The 19,762-nt window shown below is 52.9% G+C and overlaps 2 protein-coding genes across 4 annotated transcripts in view; both read left to right on the forward strand.

The window, feature by feature from the left end:
- Positions 1-88, forward strand: part of AMBRA1 (autophagy and beclin 1 regulator 1) — a 117,136-nt gene extending 117,048 nt beyond the window's left edge. For all 3 annotated transcript variants that reach the window (XM_041398259.1, XM_041398266.1, XM_041398277.1), the window contains one exon: positions 2-88. In XM_041398259.1, coding sequence (XP_041254193.1) covers positions 2-41 — 40 coding nt within the window. In that variant the 3' untranslated portion in view covers positions 42-88. The remainder of the gene's footprint in view (position 1) is intronic.
- Positions 89-2,832: 2,744 nt separating this feature from the next.
- CHRM4 (cholinergic receptor muscarinic 4) overlaps positions 2,833-19,762 on the forward strand; it is a 28,602-nt gene continuing 11,672 nt past the window's right edge. Inside the window, exon 1 of the mRNA XM_041398245.1 lies at positions 2,833-2,886. Coding sequence (XP_041254179.1) covers positions 2,871-2,886 — 16 coding nt within the window. The 5' untranslated portion in view covers positions 2,833-2,870. The remainder of the gene's footprint in view (positions 2,887-19,762) is intronic.

A 19,762-nucleotide genomic window follows, 5' to 3' on the forward strand; every position in this document is an offset into this window, starting at 1 on the left:
GCAGGCTTATGGAGGAAGTACGGGGAGAGTGTGAGTGCTGACGAGGGAAACACCAAAGATCAATGTCATTAAAATATGACAAACCCTTGCTTGACCTCCTGTCTTCATTTGTGTGATGGTTGTCTCCGTCTTTGGCCTTGGGGATAGATAGATCCATCTCAGAAGCTCTAAGCAGCATGAAAATGTCAGATGATGACCACCCCCTTTCCCAGAGGAAAGCAGACTCCGCCTGTGAGTTGAAAGTCCAAAACTGGGAAACAAGGAGGTGCATTTGGGAGTCTTGCTTGCAAATTGCATTTTAACCAGTCTGGAGATGAGCAGGCATTTCCCATCATTCAAGTACTGCAGTAAGGAGAAAGAAGAGCGTTTCACCTATCCTGCGTAAAAAGGTGTGTAGAGGTGCAGCACTGAACATCTTGGGCAAGCAGAGAGTGGTCTGTCTTGCTGACCCCTTGATGCAGAAGAGGGTTGCAGTATCTGGCTGTTCTGGATAGAGGAATGCACGCTCCTCTCTTACCACTGTGGTGTGATGGATGTTTCCAGTGCTGTCTGAGCACCTGCCAGCAGCTGCTGTGCTCCTGCCCTGCTCCTCTAGATTCTCTGCTGCTAAGACATTACAATAAATAAGTCTGTCATTAGGCAGCACTCAAGCTCCCAGTCAGAAGAGTCTGTTAGAGAACATTAAGCAAATCTTCCCTTAAATCACAGCCTGGAGATGAACCTTAAATCAAATCAGCTGCTGCCAGGCCTCATTGCTGAGTGTTAATGAGGCTCTAAAACCTGCCCCAAGCCAACTGCATCCCTGATCTGATAGGAGAGCAGTCTGAAAAATGTGATTCCCTTGTGTGGCAAGGAACGTTTCATGCATCCCTGTTTTGCCTTACTGTGGAGGGGCCTGAGGATGTGCTGGCAGTTGGGAGCCAGAAGAGCTATGTCTCAGATGGACAGACAAGGCAGTGCAGGTCTAGACAGTGCTGTTTATTGCTCTACTTGAAAACAAACTAAAACAGAGCCTGGAAAAAAAACTCTTCAGCTCAGCCTGACATCACTTCTTCCCTCTCCCTGCATGATTCCTGGAAGAATCTTGAGGCCCGTTCTTCGTAGATGTGTTGCAGAGCATTTATAGATATCCATTTTCAGAATGAGCCAAGCTATCTACAGAAAAATTTCCATCTCAGTTGGTGAGGTGTCTTCTGGGCTGCCTCACTGTGGTGTTGGCAGATTCTCAGGGCCTGGCGTGCCCTGTTGCTGGGCGCTCTGGCCGGGCTGCTGTGCAGAGGCCTGAAGCCTGCTCTGCTGATGGCTGCCCCTTGGTCCAGACCTGCCCCCACTGGAGACTGTGGCAGAGCAGGGGGTGAGCTCCAGTGGGAGCCAGAACAAACCACAGCCAATGTCTTTGCCATTGACATGGGACGTCTCTGAAGCTCTAAACTTTTCCATTCAAGACTTGAAGGAGATGCTCTTCCTGATAAGGTAAGAGTGGAGGCCTGGTCAGAGCAGGCAGCTTTGGGCAAAAGGCTGCTATCAGCTGAGCCTGACTGCAGCCTGCGTTCCTACAGGCTTTAGGCTGTGGGCACAGTGGCTGTGGACAGGCTTAATCTTCTGGTGCTGCCTTGGACTTGCTTTTTAGATGACCTTCTGTTGCTACACAACTGAGCAGGTGCCCTCAGTGGTGATGGGCTTATGTGTACAGAGAGCAGTGTTTCTCTTTTGAGTTTCAGACCTAGGAAAGCTCAGATTATCCCTGCCTGAGACCTGACGGAGCTACGTGGGTGAATGGGTGAGAAGAGGAGGGGACAGGAGGGAAAATTGGGCCCACTTAGGCAATGGGCTCACCCACACCCAGCCCAATTTATTTATTATGCCCCCCATGCTTCTTGTGGGACAAAAGTCTATATCTGCTTTGGACTACCCTGCTCCAGTCCAGCAGTTTTACTCAGTTGTTTCAGGCAGGGCTGATCTAAGTGTATCCTCAAGCAACACCCCTGAATCTGTGTGGTGACCTGAGGCCTGGAGCCCTGCACAGAACAGCAGGCAGTGGGATTGCCCACGCCGGGGACAGCACCACAGCAGCTCAGGGCTCCTTCCCCAAGCCTTGCAACTTTACCTGCTCACTGCAGTGTGGCAATGCAGCACTGAGGCAAATGCAATGCCAGGAGCAGCATGGAAATTCAACAAGAGCTGCTTCAGGAAACCAAACCAGAGCTATGCATACTTGCTGGCCCAATTTAGGAGGCAAAGTGAGAGCTTTGCTGCGTAGGAGCAGGAAATAATCTTAAAAAGTGAAAGCTTTTCTCAGTCATAGACTGTCAGGAGCCTTTAAATGTGCTAACAAAATCCTGGGGAAAGGAAAAATACAGTGCAGAGAATTTTATTTAGCTTTCAAAAGGCTCTTTTGATAAAGTCCCTCACAAGAGGCTATTAAAGAAATTTAGTCACCTCAAGGGTGAGGGGCAGAGTCCTCCTGGAGATAGAAGCTGTGGGAATTGGAGTCAAAAGTAAGAGCCATTTCTTGGCATGGAATGAGGTTAATGGTGGGTTGGTCGGGTTCAGTAGGAGCCAGTGTTCTCTAAAAGCCCTAATGAGCTGAAAGAGGAGGGGAACAGCTTATGATACAAGATTATTTAGGTTAGCTAGGAAGGGAGAATGTGCCAGAAACCTGGGGCAGTGGGAGGAGGTAGTGGTTGGAGCTTCTGTGCTGGAAGGGGACTTTTTGTATGAATCCTTCACAGATGGAAACCTGCATGGGTGCTGCTGCAGCCAGCATTCCTGGGCCTGGACCACACCAGAGGGTTAGCACTGCCTGGAGGGAAACCTGGGATCTCAGAGAAGGTTGCTGAAGCCCTGGCAGGTGGTACAGTGAAGTGGTGATGCCTGATTGTTCCTGTGAGTCCTGGGTTTTCTGCCCTCACTCCTTGGCTTATCTATTGCTCCATCTCCAAGTACTTCTATTTGACCCCCCCAGAAGTCCCACCCCACATGTGGCTGCTGTGGGGTGACCTTGTAGCTGGGTGGTGCTGTATGTGACCATCAGGAGATGTGCTGGGCAGGAAGGAAAGGCAGGGACTTGGTCACAGCTGGGTATGTGGGGTATGTCATTATTACTGATGCCAAAGCCAAGCCCCATAATTGGTACCTCCAGTTGCTGCTCAGGCTCCTGGCTAGGGAGTAGTTGCCCTCTCTGCTCAATCCTAATCTGTCAGAGAAGTTATTTTTCAACAGGAAAAGGCAAATTAATTAAAGTGTGCAGCATGAGAGCCATCCACCACTAACTGGGATCTCGGTGTGCAGTGCATAAATGTCACGCCATTACCACTTCTGCATGGAGGGGGTCCTCAGCACACGAGGGAGCTGGAAGGCAAAGCAGTCTATCCAGCTGCCACTCTGCCAGCCAATTAATGCCCGTGTCCTTCTCCCCTCATCCCCAGGAGCAGCGGCCTCTCCCCCCTCCCTGCCCGGCCCATACGGCCGCTCTGTGCACTCCGCTGAGCACGAGGATTTGTTTTGCCCACAGCATGTCGAGCAGAAGTGCCTCTCATCTGCTCCCAGTGAGCTCCCTCGGCTCCTCTTTGTTTTGCCTTTCAAGCAGTTGCTGATGGCATGTGGCACCGGTAGGAGCTGGCAGGGATCAAGCTGTCTCCCCCAGGATGCTGGCCTGGGGCATCAGCTCTTTCTGCCAGGAGCCAGCATCCCAGAGAGGACACTGTGAGGCTTCCCCTTTGCCTCTCATCTGAAAATCAATATGCTGCTGCTTGCTCTCCAAGCATCCACCTTCTGTGCCAGGATCTTGCCTGCCAATGCAGGCCAGGCTCCTCCAGCTCAGCGGTGCCATAGGGGAGGGACTTGGGGTCCCAAGCAAGCAGCTCAAATAACTCAGGACAGGCAAACTGTGAGCAGTGGGAGATGTGAGCGCAGCAGGGAGCAAATGCCACCACTGGAAAAGGCAGCCAGACACAGAAGTCACCAGGAGGACCTGTTGCTGAAACTGGACCCCTGTGTATATGGAGAGTTGCAGCTGGTCTCTGTCACCCCTCTGAGCCTTCACTTCAGCTGTGGCTGGCCAGCCAGTGAGCTTCAGGCAGGCACATGGGTTTTGGCAGCTGCTGAGATTTGTCTTCCTGTGCTTGCATCCTGCCCTGCTTCAGCTCGGCTGGTGGAGTTGGATGTTGGAGTCCCTGCTCTTTCCAAGCTCAGGAAACACCCGAAGCTCCCTGGCCTTTCACCCTTACCCTCTGAGCTCCTACTCTTCAGCTAGGAGCTCTTCAGCTTCACAGAGGCTGGTGTAAATAGCAGACATGAGATGTGGTAATATAGGCTTTGTTCTTTCTATTTCTTAGGCTCATCCTCATGGCCTTTTCCTGGAGTTTAATGCTGTACCCCTGATACCATCACAGCTATTAAAGCCTGTCCCTCAATCCCCAGTTCAATAATACAGTAATAGCCTGATAGGATCAGGAGCTGGCTCTGATGGCAGATGGACTCCAGTTCCTTCTCCAGCACAGCGTGGGGCACTGCCACCCCACTGCAGGGAAACTTTAATTTGCAGATTATCTGTTTTCGCTGCAGACGTTGGGGATGGGGGATGAGTAAGTGGTGGTTGCTGGCTGCTGACCAGGCGCTGCTGAGAGCCCTTTGCTGGCTGGTACCCAAGCCCAGCTTCTCTCCTTCCCCTGGGTCCTTGTCACACTCCCCCAGGGTGTTGTGGTCGTGGCTCTGCCCTTTCCCTGGGGGTCATTACTTCTGCGTTTGCTCATCCAGCCAAACAGGGCCATATCCCACCCAGGAGTCCTTGCTTGGGCAGGGGCCATAAACTCCTTCCCCCTCCAGCCTCTGGCAGAATTAGAAAAGGCTCAGAGGGGCTAATGAAGACTGACTGGCTGCTGCTGGGGAGGCTGATACTAAAACATTTAAGTGCTACAGCAGTACAGAGGGTTGTACTTATCTGCCTGCCTACTGCAAAAGTTCCCATGGAAGCCGTGTCAGCAGCCCTCTGTTAATCACCTACATCAAAGGGAATGCTAATTAAAACAATTATTTAGGGAGGGACTGAGGCTGGTCCTGCTGCATTGCTGGTGGGGGGGGACGACAAGCACAGCCATTAAACAGCAGCTTTAGGGCTCTGGTACCTAGTGTGACTGGCAAGGACAAGTGATAACTAAGAAGGACAAGGTTTTTTCAGGCATAGGGAGCACCTGGGCCACAGGTCCCAGTCAAGGAGGACAAGAGCTGAGCATGCAAAAACAGCAGTAACCCGGCACAAGATGCTGCCCTGCACCCAGCCTTTCCCACCCACAACGTGGGAGTAAAGATCTTGCTCCATGAACTCTTTATTTCAGTGTCACGCAAGCTCTGCTGGCTCTTGCTAGGGGGTTGGTGCTGCTCCCCGCAGAGCTGCAGCCCCAGGCTCAGTGCTTGGCAGTGCTCGGGGTGCAGTGACCCAGGCCGAGCCCTGGAGATGGGTTTGCTCCAGAGGCGCTGAGGATGGCTAAGCCCAGCATTGCTTTTTTGATGAGATCTCAGATTTGGTTGACAAAGGTAGCTGTGTTGGCATAATATGCTTAGGCTCCTGTAAGGTATTTGACATAATAACTCCTGACAGCCTGATGGGAAATTAGCCCTATGCAGCGCTCCGTGGGTTTAATGCAGCTGAGTGCAAGGCCTGCGTTTGGGGAGGCAGAATGTAGGTCGCAGCAGAGACAGGGCTGCACGGCACCAGCAGCCAGGCAAAGGTCAGGGCACCACGGCACCACTGGGGCCTGTCCCGCACAGGGAATGAGCTCATTCCCTACAAGTTACTTTGGAAATTAAATTTGAGAAATTGCTCAGCTAAACTCCACCAGGACTCCAAGGTTCCACGAAAGAGCCAGCTCAGGGGTACCAGCAGTCAGAAAACTGCCAGTGAGCAGAATTCCCAGCCGGGTCCCAAGTGCTGCTCCCCTCCTTGGTGCTGTCAGTTCCTGCAGGGTTCAGCAGGATGGGACACCACCTTTCACCTGGTTTCTTCAGGCTCCTTTCCCCTGTTTCCTTCCCTGCCCTTTGGTTCTCACCCCTGCCTAAGTGATTTTCTCTAGCAACCATCTCCTGCATTTTGTTTTCCTCCCCCTCTGGGACATTATTTATCTTATGCCCACTAGTGAGCATGGCCTTTCCTTCCTAGGAGCACTGCTTCCCACAAAGGTAATGGGACTAATGGGAGTGCGGTGTCCTTGATGCTTGCCAGGATTTGGATCCATCCACCGTGGGGATCACTCATTGGTCATTTGAAGCTCTGCCTTTGGGCAGACCCACCCTACGTGGAACTCCTCAATGCTGCCAGCCCCAGCCCCACTGGCTGCACAAATGTTAACTTAAGGAACAGCGAAAAGCCCTGAAACTGCTGAGATTCCTCCCATCTCGAGCAGCCCTTGCTCTGTCTTCATCAAGGCTGTTTAAGGCTGTCCAGATGGCCTAATGTACCTCATCAAAGTACAATTTGTATCGCAGTGCACAGCTATTTGAAGCCTGCCAGCTTGGGGCTGGCAGTAACACTTTGGCCAGCGACACATCTGCCTCAATTCATTGGGGAGGTGACGGATGGACTGAGGGACTGTGATCTGTAGCCCAGTGTGGGAAGGCTGACCCAGCTGAGGGACCAGGGGGGCATTTGCATGGCAGCTGTGGGCTGGTTCTGGTTGGGTCTCCCCGAGGCATTGGCAGCTACTGCTGTGGGGATGGTTGGAGATGCAACAGGTCCCATCCTTTGGGACACAACTGGAAAAGCCCTTTGAGCCTGGCAGGAGCATGGGGTTTATCTCTCCAGCTGCCCTGACCCTGCTTGCAGCCCCACTGGTTTAGTGTGAACCCTTTGCAGCCCCAAAAGGTTGTTCCTTCCTGCTGGCATCTTCAGCTATTTGGAGGAAATTTATTAAGCACTGCTTTGCTTTGCTTGCACTCTCTGGACAGGCTGTGTGCTGCAAGGGTTCTCATGCAGCCTTCCTCACAAGGCTGACGAGCTCCTGCTCCACAGCTAATGTGAGGGAAGTCTTGACTTCTACGCCGGGGATGCTGCAAGGTTTCCAGGCCAGGTCTCAGGTGGAAATGGGTGGAAAAAGTAAATTTTCATAAAATAGTGTTACCTTTCAAACAAATAAGACTACAGCTGCTTACTTTCCTCTTTTGAAATACTATCACTACAATAATGCTTCTTTAAATTTCAGTCATACAACCTATTTAGGGTCAGACACTCAAATGGGTATGAATTAATTCAGCTCATTAGAATGTGATATGCCTGAGAAGAAAATTTGCCCTCAAAATATGTTGCTCTCACTCAGCTCTGAAAACTAATATAGATTTTCCCCACTTTACAGTAGCAAGAGGGGATCCTCTTTTTTATATCATGCTATGGAAATGCCTGCCATCCCGCTTCCCAGCACTATTGGGGGATGCTGGCACACCACAAGAGCTGGAGGAAAGCAGTGCTGGTGTGAGCAACTGCTTTGGTGGGTGCATGGAGGGAGTCTGGAGGAGCTGTATAAGGGTGGTTCAACCAAGGAGCTGCATGGACCAGTATCTGGGGAAGGTACAGCCAGAGCGTGGGGATAGGAGTGCTGTGAAATGGGGTCTGAAGATCCCGCTGCTCCTGTGGTGACCTCAGCCAGTTCCCCCCCAAGGGACAGTGGCTGGTAGCATTGCATCTCCAGCGACACAGTTGGAAGCACTTGCTCTCTGGAGGTGTTGACAGCTCCTCTCCTCACATTCCAGGTTTCAAGGCCACGTACCCAATCCCCTCTTGGAAGCAGCTCTGGTCCCTGACTGCATCTGACTCTGACTCTGCCTGGCTGCCTGGACTCATCCCTGTCTGCAGCTCCATTCTCCAGCCGAATCACCCAGGGGCTGGAAATTACCTCCCATCACAGGCTCATTTTCATTAATAAAATCTCCAGGCTGGGCTGGGATTTTTATCTGTTTTGCTGATGTGATTACCTGCCTCCCACCTGTGGCTCCCCCAGGCCCAGCCCAATGGAGAGGGGGATGCCTCTTGTGGGTGAATAGACTCTCAGGGTCACCTTTGCTCTATGTCATGCCCAAAATATCGCAAAGCTCCAAATCCCTGCCCAAGATAGCTCTTCAGCCCAGACTACTCTAGCTGCTGGGAAGGGAAGCTGCAGACCCTACTCCAGCTGCTGAGGAGTTGCAGTGCTGCATTGGAGCATCCCCCTGCCTCAGGTGAGCATTTCAGAGCCAGGTCCCCAGGAAGAAGCACTTTGCTGCTTGCCTGGCCCGGCTTACCAATTCCCTGGCTGGGGGCTGGCACAGGACCTGTGCCAAGGTGGAGCACAGCAGGCCTGGCTGTGGAGAAGACAGGAAGGCTCTGTGTGTGCATGAGTGTACACTGTGTGTGTGTGCAAGGGAGTACCCACAGAGCAGAGAAGGGCTGCAGCATGGAAGGATGGAGGGATAGAGCTGGGCTAGCAGCCTCCTGCCTTCTTCCTCTTGTGCTCTCTGTCCTGAGAAACCTTATTTAAATTAATGATTAAATTACTGTGAATTAAGGGGAGGGATCACTGCCAAAACAGAGGCTGCTTATTTCCAACTTGCCCACATCCTCCAGGTTTTTCTGTGTGCCCCCTCCCCTTTTCCTGAGAGTTAATTTGGTCTCTTCCTCACTGAGATTGTTGGAGGGCTGGTGACCTGTCTGGCTGGAGACTGGATCCCTTGTCCCTCAGTGTGAGCTTGCTCTCTTTGACTTTAGAGTCCTGTTGACGGGGCTTGTGCCTCCAGCTTCCCCAGGGTCCCCAGCTCTGGGGTGAGTGGTCCTGGGGCTGTGCCTTGCAGGCAGCCCAGGCCCCACTGCTGCCCTGCTCTGCAGCCGCCTCCTGCTCGCCTCCCAATTCCCTGGCAGACACAGTAGTGAGATTATCGTAATGATGTCCGACAAGGCAGTATCAGGAATTATGCTGATAAATCTAAACAGACAGCTTACAAAAAACCCAACAAAAACAAAACAACCACAACTGAACCCAGGCTTGTAATTTAATACAGGGTTATTAGCCTGGCCATCAGAGAACAGAGCTCTTGCATCCTGCAGCCTCGAGCCTCCTCTGTCCCTGGCTCTGCCTTGAGATATGGCCTCTTGCCATAACAAAATACTTTTATCCATGTTTTTGGCTTGGTTTGGGGTGGTGAAGTCTCCTTGGTGAGTGCTGGGCCTGGGTGTGGGGGTACAGACCTGTGGGGTGAATGCAAAACCCCAATGGCAGCAGGGCGCCTTCATCCCTGCAGTGCATGGCAGCTCGGTACCCGTGGCCAGCCCACGGTGGGCTCTTCTGCCCAGGGTAAACTTCAGTGGGCAGAGGCTGGGGAAAAGGGGTGAGAGGAGGGACAGCCTCCTGTGTGGGAGGTGTCAGTGCTGGGGGGCTGCCCAGCAACACACTTGGTGCCCCCTGGATGAAGACAAGTGACCCACGGCCTTGTACCATCCCCCAGAGCAGGGCTGGGTCCCTGCCAGGCACAGGGAGATGCAGGGCAGGGGCAGCATCTTTCTTGGGAAAGCAAGGATCTGCTTCCTTCTGGCTGCACTAAATGCTTTCTTTACACAGGAACTGCTGACTGTTTTCCACCTGCTGTGGATTTTGCACGCTTACTGTGTTCCTCTTGGTTTCCTTCCCTGTGAAGGACACAGTAGGTTGCATTAACTTTAGTGGGGCCTCTGTGTGAGGTAAATGTGCCTGTGGGGAGCACAAATTCTATCCATGTGAGGATCAGAGCTGCGCTGCCTGAAGTGAGATGCACACACATAGAGCTCTTTGTCCCCCAGCAGTGCCAGTGATTACCTCAAACCCAGGAAATGCTCTTTTGTAGAAGATGCATTTAAAACACGGAATGCATTTATTAGGCTGCATGTGTTTTAGAAGGCAGGCTCTGCCAAGCTGCTCGGTGAAGCAAGCCTGATGGCAGGGCGATTGCACTGCAGGGCTGCTGGCTCTGTGCCCCTGCAGTGGAGAATCCTGGGGGGCTGCAGGGAAGCCCCCAGGGAGGTTTGGGCTTGCCTCAGTGCCCCAGTGCAGGGAGGATGGCAAGGCCATCGGGAGGCTGGGCTGAGTGCTTCAGTGCCCATGTGGGACTGGGGCTCGTCTCCTCATTTGGGATGAGTTTCTCCTCCAGGAGTGGCTGCATGTGCTGAAGGTGGTCTCAGCTCCATGGAGGTTTGCCAGGGTTAGAAGCTCCAACTCCTGTAATCCAGGGACCAGGGTTTCCTGTGGACATCCTCTCCTGCACCTCTGCAACAGCCGCTGGCACCTCCTGCAGATCCCAGAGGAAAGGGTTTGCATGGATCACCTGAGCTGGAAGGTGTCAGCAGGGCGGCTGACCCCGAAAGGCTTCGGTGTCAGGAGGGCTCTGGCACTGGCCACGGGGCTGCTGGGGGCTCCATGCCACGCTGGGGAGGAAGCCTGGGCTCACACTGCCAGTGAGACAACTGCCGTGTGAGTAAGCATGGTGGGTTAGTGAATTCATGAATTAACAAAGTAGTGAATTGGAAAATTAACTAATTAGACTAATCTGTTAAAGGGGCTCAAGCCCTTGGTTGCTTTTTCTCTGATGGCTGGGCAGCAAGCTGTGTGTGACAGTGCCTGGGAGAGGGCCCTGGGGCGCTCACGGTGACCACAGGGAGGCACAGAATTCCCACACGCTGCCTGGCTCCACAGGCCAGACCCAGCCCATGGGCTCAGCAATCCCAGGGAAGATGTGCTCTCTTCTGTGTCATGTGAGAAATGGCAGGAGAACAGCACAAGCTTACATTCCTCTTTTTTTTTTTCCTAATTTTTTCTTTTATTTTTCTGCTTTTAATTTTTTTTTAATAATAGGTATAAAAGAAGTAATTCAGAAGCACTTCCCCCCTTCCATTACCCAGAAAGCAAGTAAGAGTTGCAAGAGTGGGGACTGCAACAAAACAATTACATTGAAGTATTTGAAGTCGTGCCTATATGGCAAATGTTACAAAACTGAGTGCAACCTTAAAATAGCAGCAGCAGCAATCTTTTAAAACACAAAAAGCAGATGATTATTGACTGAAGAGATTGCAGCACACCAGGCTGGGTGAAGGCTGTTGTGTTCAACTCTCTCCAGAGGTGCTGCATCAGGCACAGGCTGCAGCTGCCCTCCTGCCTTTTGCTGAGCTCAAGCGCCTGGCAGTGCCCAACAGGCAGCTTTCCAAGGGTAGCATCAGGTGACAGAAGTGTGTGTCACCTGCCATATCCCCTCGCTCGATTTAAGGCACTGATATTTGTGGCCAGGCTGAGAGCACAGCTGTCTGGTGCTTCCCTGGCATTTCAAGCATGCTCATGGGCCTATGGACTGGTGTGAATTGCATGCCTGCGGATGAGCCAGGCATGGCAGGATGGCTTTCTGTATCAGTCACTGCTCTTCCATGCTCACCTGGCTTCCCTGCATGGGCCAGAGTGTCCATACCTTGCTTTTCTGGCTGTGCCCTGGCACGGACAGCGGGGCCACTGGGGGTCTCCGGTGCCACCATCACCCCAGCCACTGGGGCTACACCTGCTCCATGGCTAAACACAGTCACTCCCTCCCTGGGGCTGTGGCTCTGGCATCCTTCACCGGTGCTAAAAACGACATTTTCCGAATAATGAAAGAATCTTTCATTACCTTGTCTCTGCAGGCAACCTGGGAGGCTGGGAAACAGCTGAGCACTGAGTGGTGTGCTTAATGCAGCTTCCTCATCGGTATTTTTCCCCTCTGTCTCCAGTTAAGGCATGCCATGAGGCATGAGAGGATGTGGCTCTGGGTGACTACTGGGGGTCTGGCTGAGGCAGCAGTGCATGGCTGGATGCCTTCAGTCCCCTTCTCTCTCAGGAAGGCTGCAGCAAACCTGCTTCTCCTTGGCCCTGCAAGTCCTCCTGCCCTGCTCCCTGCAGTGTGACTTTGTCCCAGCATGGTCTGGGATCTGGCTCACCTTGCACCCATGAGTGACTGTACTCCCGCAAGGAATCATGTCTGGGGTTGTTTGTTCCTGATGTGCCCTGGGGACAGCTGGAATGAGGGGAAAGAGCTGTTCCTCTGGGGATTGTACTGATGGGGAAGAGGACTTGTGTACAGATGATCCTGGACCTCCTCAGTGGAGAGAACAGGTGTGGGTGGCTCCAGGCAAATGTGGTCTGAAAGCAGTATGTATTTCAGACCTTTTAAACAGTTCTAAGCCCCTTTACAAATGCGCCATCCCATGCCCTTAGGCAAATTATTAAGACAGAGGCAAGTAACCACGAGGTGCTGTCCCTTCTTCCATCTCCCACAGGGATGACACTGATCCAGGGGAAAGATCCATGTCCCTCATGGTTGTGTTTCACCCAGCAGCACACACAGAGCAAAAGCCCACCCACAGGTGGCATCACCCTGTTGCCTGCAGCCCTGGGCATGGGCATGGAGTCTGAGTTACTTCCCTGGCATTTAGACAGCTCTGTCCTGCCAGGCAATGCCAGATCCACTCCAGTGAGTGAAGGGCATCTCCTTGCTTGGCCAAGAGCGGGCAGAGCAGCTGCCTCTGCTCCCTGTGTGGCACTTCACTCCTCTCACCAACTGCTGAGCGGAGCCTTCACACCCGTCTCCTGTGGCAGTGATGGTCCAGAGACCTGAGCCTTTCTCACTGTTGCCAGCTGCTTTTTCTCTCTCTGGCTCTCTCCTTCTGAGCTGGGTTTATTTTGGTTTTGAGCTGATAGATGGATTAGCATTTATCACCAGGCTGACTACCAGAGGGCTATTAAAAGTGATTTGCAATGTAAATACTTTCGTCATCAAGCACATTTTCTTTAGACTAAGGTTGACTTTTATGAATATTAAAGCCTTGTAGATGGGTTCAGCAAGTTTGTGGGAGTACGTCTGTCAGAGGGAGGGGGACTGGCTGCCTGCATTGTGCTGGGGAAGCAGTGTGGATCCACCGGAGGGCAAAGGGATCTGTGGCAGAGGGAGGAAGTGGAGCATGAAAGGGTGTGTGAGGCAGAAAGAAAACGTGAGTGCCTTGAAGAAGGACAGAAAGAAAAGGAGAGTGAGCATGCGAGCACATGCAGGAGTGCAACTCTCTGTGAGCAGGATGGGAGGCATGGTTTGGGCTGGACTCTTATTGCTGGAGGCTGGCAGAGACTGTCAGGCTCGGGGAGGACTTGTGGAAGGAAGGGAGAGACCTGGCCACAGCAGATTTGTCACTAGCAGAGCTCAGTGCCAGAGGCTGGTGTCTGAACTGGTGCATGCCCCGTGTACTCCAGGGATGGGTGAAAACTGCTCCTTTACTTGAGGATGAGTGTAGGGTTGCAGGACCAGCAATGAACTCCCCAAGTCCCCCAGCAGACACAGCCTGGCATTAGTCTGTGTGCCAGGAGCCAGTGCTGGCTGCTGCTGTGGCTGCTGCAGGTTTGAGTGTAGTTACTGGGAATCTGTCAGGGATAATGGGTGGATGTTCCCAGGATTGTGGGAGAAGCCAGAATAAATGACCCATATCAGCTTTTCCTGCTCTTCAGAAATATTCATCTCCTGAGCACCTGCTCCATGGTGTAAGCACTCTGCCTCAGGATAGCTATGGATGGGAGCTGTCACAAGCCAAGGTGGAGTACCAAGGTGGTCACTTGCCATTGGTTTCTGTATATCCCCCACGTCAGAGGCAGGGGTGAGAGGAGTGGCTTTGTCTGTTCCTACGTGTTTATGGTGTTTTGGTGCAAGGGCAATTTTTGAGATGGAGGAGCATGATGGATCATTGCCAACTGATAATGGAAGACTAGCTAATGCTGATTAGAGAGCAGGCACAGCACAGCATGGCTGAAAAGAAAAAATAAGACAAAGAAGCCATTCCAAAAATAGAGGCTGAAAGTAAAGTGATGCAAAAAAGCAGGAGTTGTGCGGTTATATGAAAAATAGTCAGTTCCAGGAGTATCCCAGATCCCTACAAGGTGATGGATGCTGGGTTTCCTGGCTGGTTACTCCCCCAGACCAAGCTGGGTCAGTCCAGAAGGATAGCAGGAGTCTTGGACTGTCACAGGTCTTAATTCCAAAAGATAGTAAGGTAGGCCCTTAATTTGCCTGGGCCATTGAATATGAAGTCAAGTCAGGCCTTGGCTTCTTCCATGAGAAAACCACAAGTCCCTCCTGTCCCACCTCACAGCTTGTCACAATGTACATGGCCAGGGGAATGGTTGGAGCTGGGTTCTGGTTTTGGAGTGCATTAACTGTTGTTCATGACCAGTGCTGACACAGCCCAGGAAGGAATGTGATGTCACTTCGGTGGCAACAAGAGAGGCTGGTGAAATTTGCTGCCAGACCACAAGAAGGGAATGTGTGAATATGTCAAGCCAAAAGAAGCAAGTGCTCCCTTTAATTGGAATATGGATGGTGAGTCCAGACTTTCAGAAATTCTACTTCTGACTAATGAGTGCATATAGCTAAGCTAAGACTTAGAAGTTGGAAAGTTTTGTATTCAATTTGGTTACACATTTTTATCTCCATGACTGATCAGCTTGGGAAGAAGACTGTATCTCACTGTTCGTTACAGTCTTTTGTCTTTCTATGGGGACTTGTAGTTCGAAACAAGAGTCCAATCAAAGAACCCAACTCCAGTACAATCAAATTGTCTTTGAAGCAGATATTTCCTCAGTCTGATGAGTTCTCACAGAGCATGACAAAGGTTTATTTACATTAATTTTTTTAGTGGGAAAGAAGGAGGAGGAGAGGGTGGTATTTGTTTGAGGTCAGGACTTTGGACAAGGCAAGAGACTCCAAATAACTGGCTGGAGTCTTTGATGGGTTTTGGTCAGTGCCTGCAAGAAGAGTGCAGGCAGATGTTAAGCTGAAAAGAGCCAGCAAAGCCTCAGTGCAATCTCCTGGCTCCGCACCAGCCAACTTTTGGAAAGCTTTGTCTTCTTCCTTCTCAAAGAAGGCAGGAAGGAAAAAAAATATGAGTTGACTGAACTCACTAAAAAAAAATGCCAGAATGTGGCCTATGGTGATCAAACTAATGGTGGTGCACCTGCCTCCCTGCTGTGGCAGGGTCCTCTTGGTGTGCAAAGGCAGCAGCAGATGCAAGTGCCAAAAGGCTTTAACCTTTTCAGGGTGCAGAGATGTACCTGGAGTGGGAGATGTGTCATCAGAGAAAATTGTCTGAATTACCTTAACAATGTTCTCTCTGCTGGAATTCAGAAATGTGCCTCCATTTGCAGGGAGAAGATACCAGTTTGCAGGATCTAGGCGGAAAAGAGGTCCAGTCTGTGAAGTGGACACATCTTTAGAGGAGACATTGACTTAAAATACTGTGCTTTTGTTAAGTGCCACCTCCCAGAGTCAGAGAGGTATGAGAAGAGGGTGAGGAGGTGAAGGAATGGATGGTAGGAACCCATCTGCTACTGTGATTGCTTCAAAGGAGGGTTACAGTGGGGCATTTATTTGTTTATGTGTGTCTGTGCATGTGTGTGTGAGAGCCGAGCAGATGGGGAAATGATACCCGCGTGTGTCTGTGAGACAGCGCGAGTGAGAGGCAGAGGGGGGGTAAGGGCGCTGCTCTGCGTTTGAACTGGAGGGAAGGGGAAAGGTGTACAGGAAAAGAAATTCTATTTTTTTTTCCTTTTTCCCTTTGTTTCTTCTTGCTTGATGCTTTCTCATTATCAAAAGCCAGACCTGGGGGACAGTCAGTAGGCTGGTTGTGGAACTGCCCGATGAGTTTTTTTTGTTCTGCATGAACACCGCAGTTCCGAGTGTTAGTGACAGCCCGGCAGAGTTTTTTGGGGACTGGGGAAGGCGTCGAGGCCTCCCTTTGCCCAGGCCGTGAGGGGCCCCGCTCTGCGCCTCCCTGCTCCTCGCTCTCTCCCGCCGTGGGACGCCGGTGCTCCCGGCGCTGCCGGCTGTACGGATCGGGACTCATCCCCGCGGGGCTGCGGGGGCAGCAGGGGCCGGAGCCCGGCGCCGGGAGCGGGCGGTCCCGGGAGCGCTGTCCGGGGTGCTGCAAGAGCGCTCCCGCGCATCTGGCCGGCGGGGACGGGAGGCCACATCTGAGCCGGGGGAACGGCGGCGGGGGGATTGGCAGCGGCTCCTGGCGTCCTGAGCCCCCGTCCTCCCCCTCGCCGCCCCGGTGCGCTTTCGTGGCGGCGAGGGGGGCGCACATCTGGGGGCGACACGCGCTGTCCCCTCCCGGCGCTGTCCCACCCTCGCGCACCCCCGCTCCCGGCGGCGGCCGTACCTGTGCCGGGGGCGGCGGGAGCAGCAGCAGCAGCGGCAGCAGCGGCGGCAGGAGCCCCCGGAGCCCCCGCGGGCGCGGCGCGGCACCATGGCCGCTGAGAACCGCTCGGCGCCGGGCGGCGGCGCGCCCTGGGCTGGGCTGCCCGGTGAGTCGCTGCTCGGGGCCGTGTGCGCGGGGCGGGGGGCGCAGGGCATCCCCCGCAGCGTCCGGCGGGGGTGTCAGCATGGCTTCAGGGTGCATGGGGAGGGGGCTCCGCACCCCCGGGGGATGTGGCACGCGGTCGCCCCAGGAATGGGGGAGGTGTCTCTGCCAACTTTCCCACATTCCTGCGTCTCTCCGGGAGCGCCGGGGTGCCCCGCGGGTCGGGACCCTCGCGCTGGTTCGCTGTCCCGGGATGTCTGGAGCGGTGCAGCCTGCCAGGGCAACGGGGCGATGTCTGGCACCCCCTTTCCCTGTGCCCATCCAAACCAACAGCGTTCCCGGGATCCGTCGCCCGAGGAACCTCGGGCCCCTCTTAGTCACCCAGGAAACAGCCTTGTCAGCACCCTGAGTAGGGAATACGAGCAGCCTGCGGCTCCGGGGGCAGGCACCCCCAGGAGGAAACCCAGGACGGGGTTATTTGCTCCCCTGGTGCCTTCTCTGGGAAGGAGACATTCCTGGACCAGAAACTACCTGCGCGCTCTTTGCTTCCCTCACTATTCCAACAAGAGCAACAGGGAGACGATCCCCTATCTTTTGGATACTTTGTCGCCATACTGGGCAAACCCCTCTGGCGCTTGTGGCCACCTCCCAGGACGTGACTAGGCAGAAGCTTGCCCCCTCTTCACAGAGCCCTTTGCCAGATTGGGCATTGCAAGGGAGACAGATCTTGCCCACTCTCTCCCTCAGTGCAGATCTCATCTTCCCTTTAGCCCTTTCTGGCCCTGTTGCACCCCTTCTGCTGGTAATGACAGAGCTGCCCCGTGCTCTCTGTTGGCACACCATGGACAAGAGTCGGGCAGCCACACCCTTCTTTCTTTCCAAAATAATGACATTGGCTTCAAATCAGGGAACAGTTCTTATAATTTTTCTTAAAAGCAGCACTGGTTTTTGTCTGACCTGTTTTCAACCCTTCTGATTGTGCTGTGAATGGATTTTTCTAGCTGATATTTGGTAAGCCAAGGCTGGGGAGATACTTCCCAACCTGAGGAACAGCTGGTTCCCTGTGCCCTGGAACCCTGTGCCCTGCTGGTAGATGGGCTGTGCTTGAGCATTTGAAGGCTCCCTGCTTTATCACAGCTGCCCGGGGTGACCTCCAAAGATGGTTTGACTTCTGCCACAACTTGTAGAGTAGACAGAGGGGCTGGAAGGGTTGCTACCAATGCATTGGGTGGCTTGTTGATGCAGGCACTGTCTATCAAAATACTCAGGTGACAGGATCCCAGAGCCCAGGCTTTTTGGTGAAACAGCACCAGAGACAATGCTCACGTTGAAATCACAGGTGACAGCAAGATGCTTTCGCTGTCTCTACTGCCGGGCACCACCTCCTCCTTCCTAACGCCCTAACTCCTGTGATCTGAGCACCTGCTGCTGCTCTCCAGCCCGGACTAGGCCCCCATGAGACATCCAGCAAAGAGCAGAGCATCCAGTGGAGATCCTAACCAGCGACCCATCCCTGGCTCACCCTTCAGCTGGGATGGCGGCCGGTGGTGGAAGCCCTGGAGGTGGAAGGTGGGGATGGAAGCAGGGTGCAGGGGTGGGCAGCAGCCAATGTGCCTTTGCTCAGAGTGGCAGCAAGTTTCCAGGGCTGCTGCATGGAGCGGCAGCAGCTCTGGGAGTGACCTGATGAGTGGGCAGAGGAAAGCTGGCGGGAGAAGGAGGAGAAGGGCTACCGGGAAAAGTGGTTTGTTTATTCACACGAGGGGCATACCCATCTCAGCAGGTCAGTCTGTTTTCTTTCATGGAAGAGAAGAACTGAAATTATTAATTAATGCTGTGATCCAATTACTCTGAGTTTGCAGAAGGAGCATGGTTTTTCTCTTTTGACTGTCCCCACAAGCTGTGTCCCCACCCCACTGATGGCAGGTTTTGACATGGTTGGGGGTTTGTTGTTTTGTTCTTTAAAATTAAAATAACAAATGTCTCCCCAGGAGGAAAAAAAAAAAAAAAAAAAAAAAAGACAAAACCAGGGAATAAAAATAGTGAGACCAGGAGGAGCAGCTGATTCAGAGCAGTCCCTAGCACACCTTTGTGTTGATCCCTTCTCTGCCTGCCCTGCTGAGCCCTGACCAGCAGCATCCACAGAGGTGAAGAGGTTGGTGAGTGCCCAGCCGAGGTGGCAGATGTAGCTCTGCAAAGGCAGCGGCGAGATCAGTTGTGAGAGAATGCAGAGATGGAGACTGTTTGCAAGGGGCTGCTGCTTTCTGCACAAACACACCTCCTCTTTCCACATGGACAGACACGCAGCAACTGTTTCTTGTGTGTAAGCTGGCCCCTTCTCCTTGGCATGCTGAGGGCTTTGTTGGGCATCTTCTGGAGATGTGGGCATTGTCCTCGAGCCAGTTGCTCCTCAGTCTGACACGGATCTATGCCCTTATTGCTCTCCAGTAAGCCAAGGGAGGAGATTTGCTTTGTATTTCAGCATCCATTCTGGGCTGGCACTAAAACTGCACATTACGTGTTTTGGGGAGATATGAGAGTGCCGGACCTGACACAGCGAGGAAATGAAAGTTTTGGACCAGATAATTCCCATGTATTTCCTCTTCTCTCTCCATTCCCATCCCAGCATCCCCTGCTGACTGTTCTTTAGCCTGCCCAAGCACCAGCACCCACCATGAGTGTGCCAGGTACTAGTGGTTGAAGTGAGGCTTCACACCCAGGCACTGTTGAAGCCTCTTCAAGCTGGTGATTGGAACCATGCCAAATACATCCTTCTTCTGAGGGATTTGTGTGACCAGTCAGAGAGCAGACACCAGCTTTTAGGAAGACTCATGCGCTCTCCTGCCCAGGGCCCTGGCAGACCAGGAGGTGAGGGCCTGAATGTCTGGCTGCTGTCCAACTCACAGCCAAGTGGAGGAGTGTGCCAGCCTTGACTGTCCCCTGGAGTACAGCCCACCATGATATCCTTTCCAGCCTCTAGCCATGGCACAGCCTTGCTGCATCCAGATCCTTGAACATACCGAGGTGGACCTTTGCCCTGTATTCAGACAAATTCATTTACTGAATCTTCAAGGAGTTAGGCAATTCCTGGACTCATTAATCCGGGGCAAGTCAGGCTGGCCCATGATTCCAGTATTTTGCTAGTGCACGAACACAGGGCAAGGTGTCTAATATACAGATCCTCCCCTTGATGCTTAGACACAGAGTTTTAGCAGGAGACACACAACCAGTCCATGTTCCCCCAGCTAAAGACACCTGGGTGTCCTCACTCTGTGTGCCTGTTGGCAGCCATCCCACCTTCCCTGTGGATCGATGCACTGGTCCTCTTGGGACTTGACTCTGTGCCAGGACAACATCATTTGACCTATCTTCAGACCCTGGCACTGTGAGCACAGCAAACGAGGCTGTGCTGGAGAC

The sequence above is a fragment of the Onychostruthus taczanowskii genome, unplaced genomic scaffold, assembly GCF_017590055.1.
Source record: "Onychostruthus taczanowskii isolate IOZ18803 unplaced genomic scaffold, ASM1759005v1 scaffold1, whole genome shotgun sequence".
In the NCBI taxonomy this organism is placed as follows: domain Eukaryota; kingdom Metazoa; phylum Chordata; class Aves; order Passeriformes; family Passeridae; genus Onychostruthus; species Onychostruthus taczanowskii.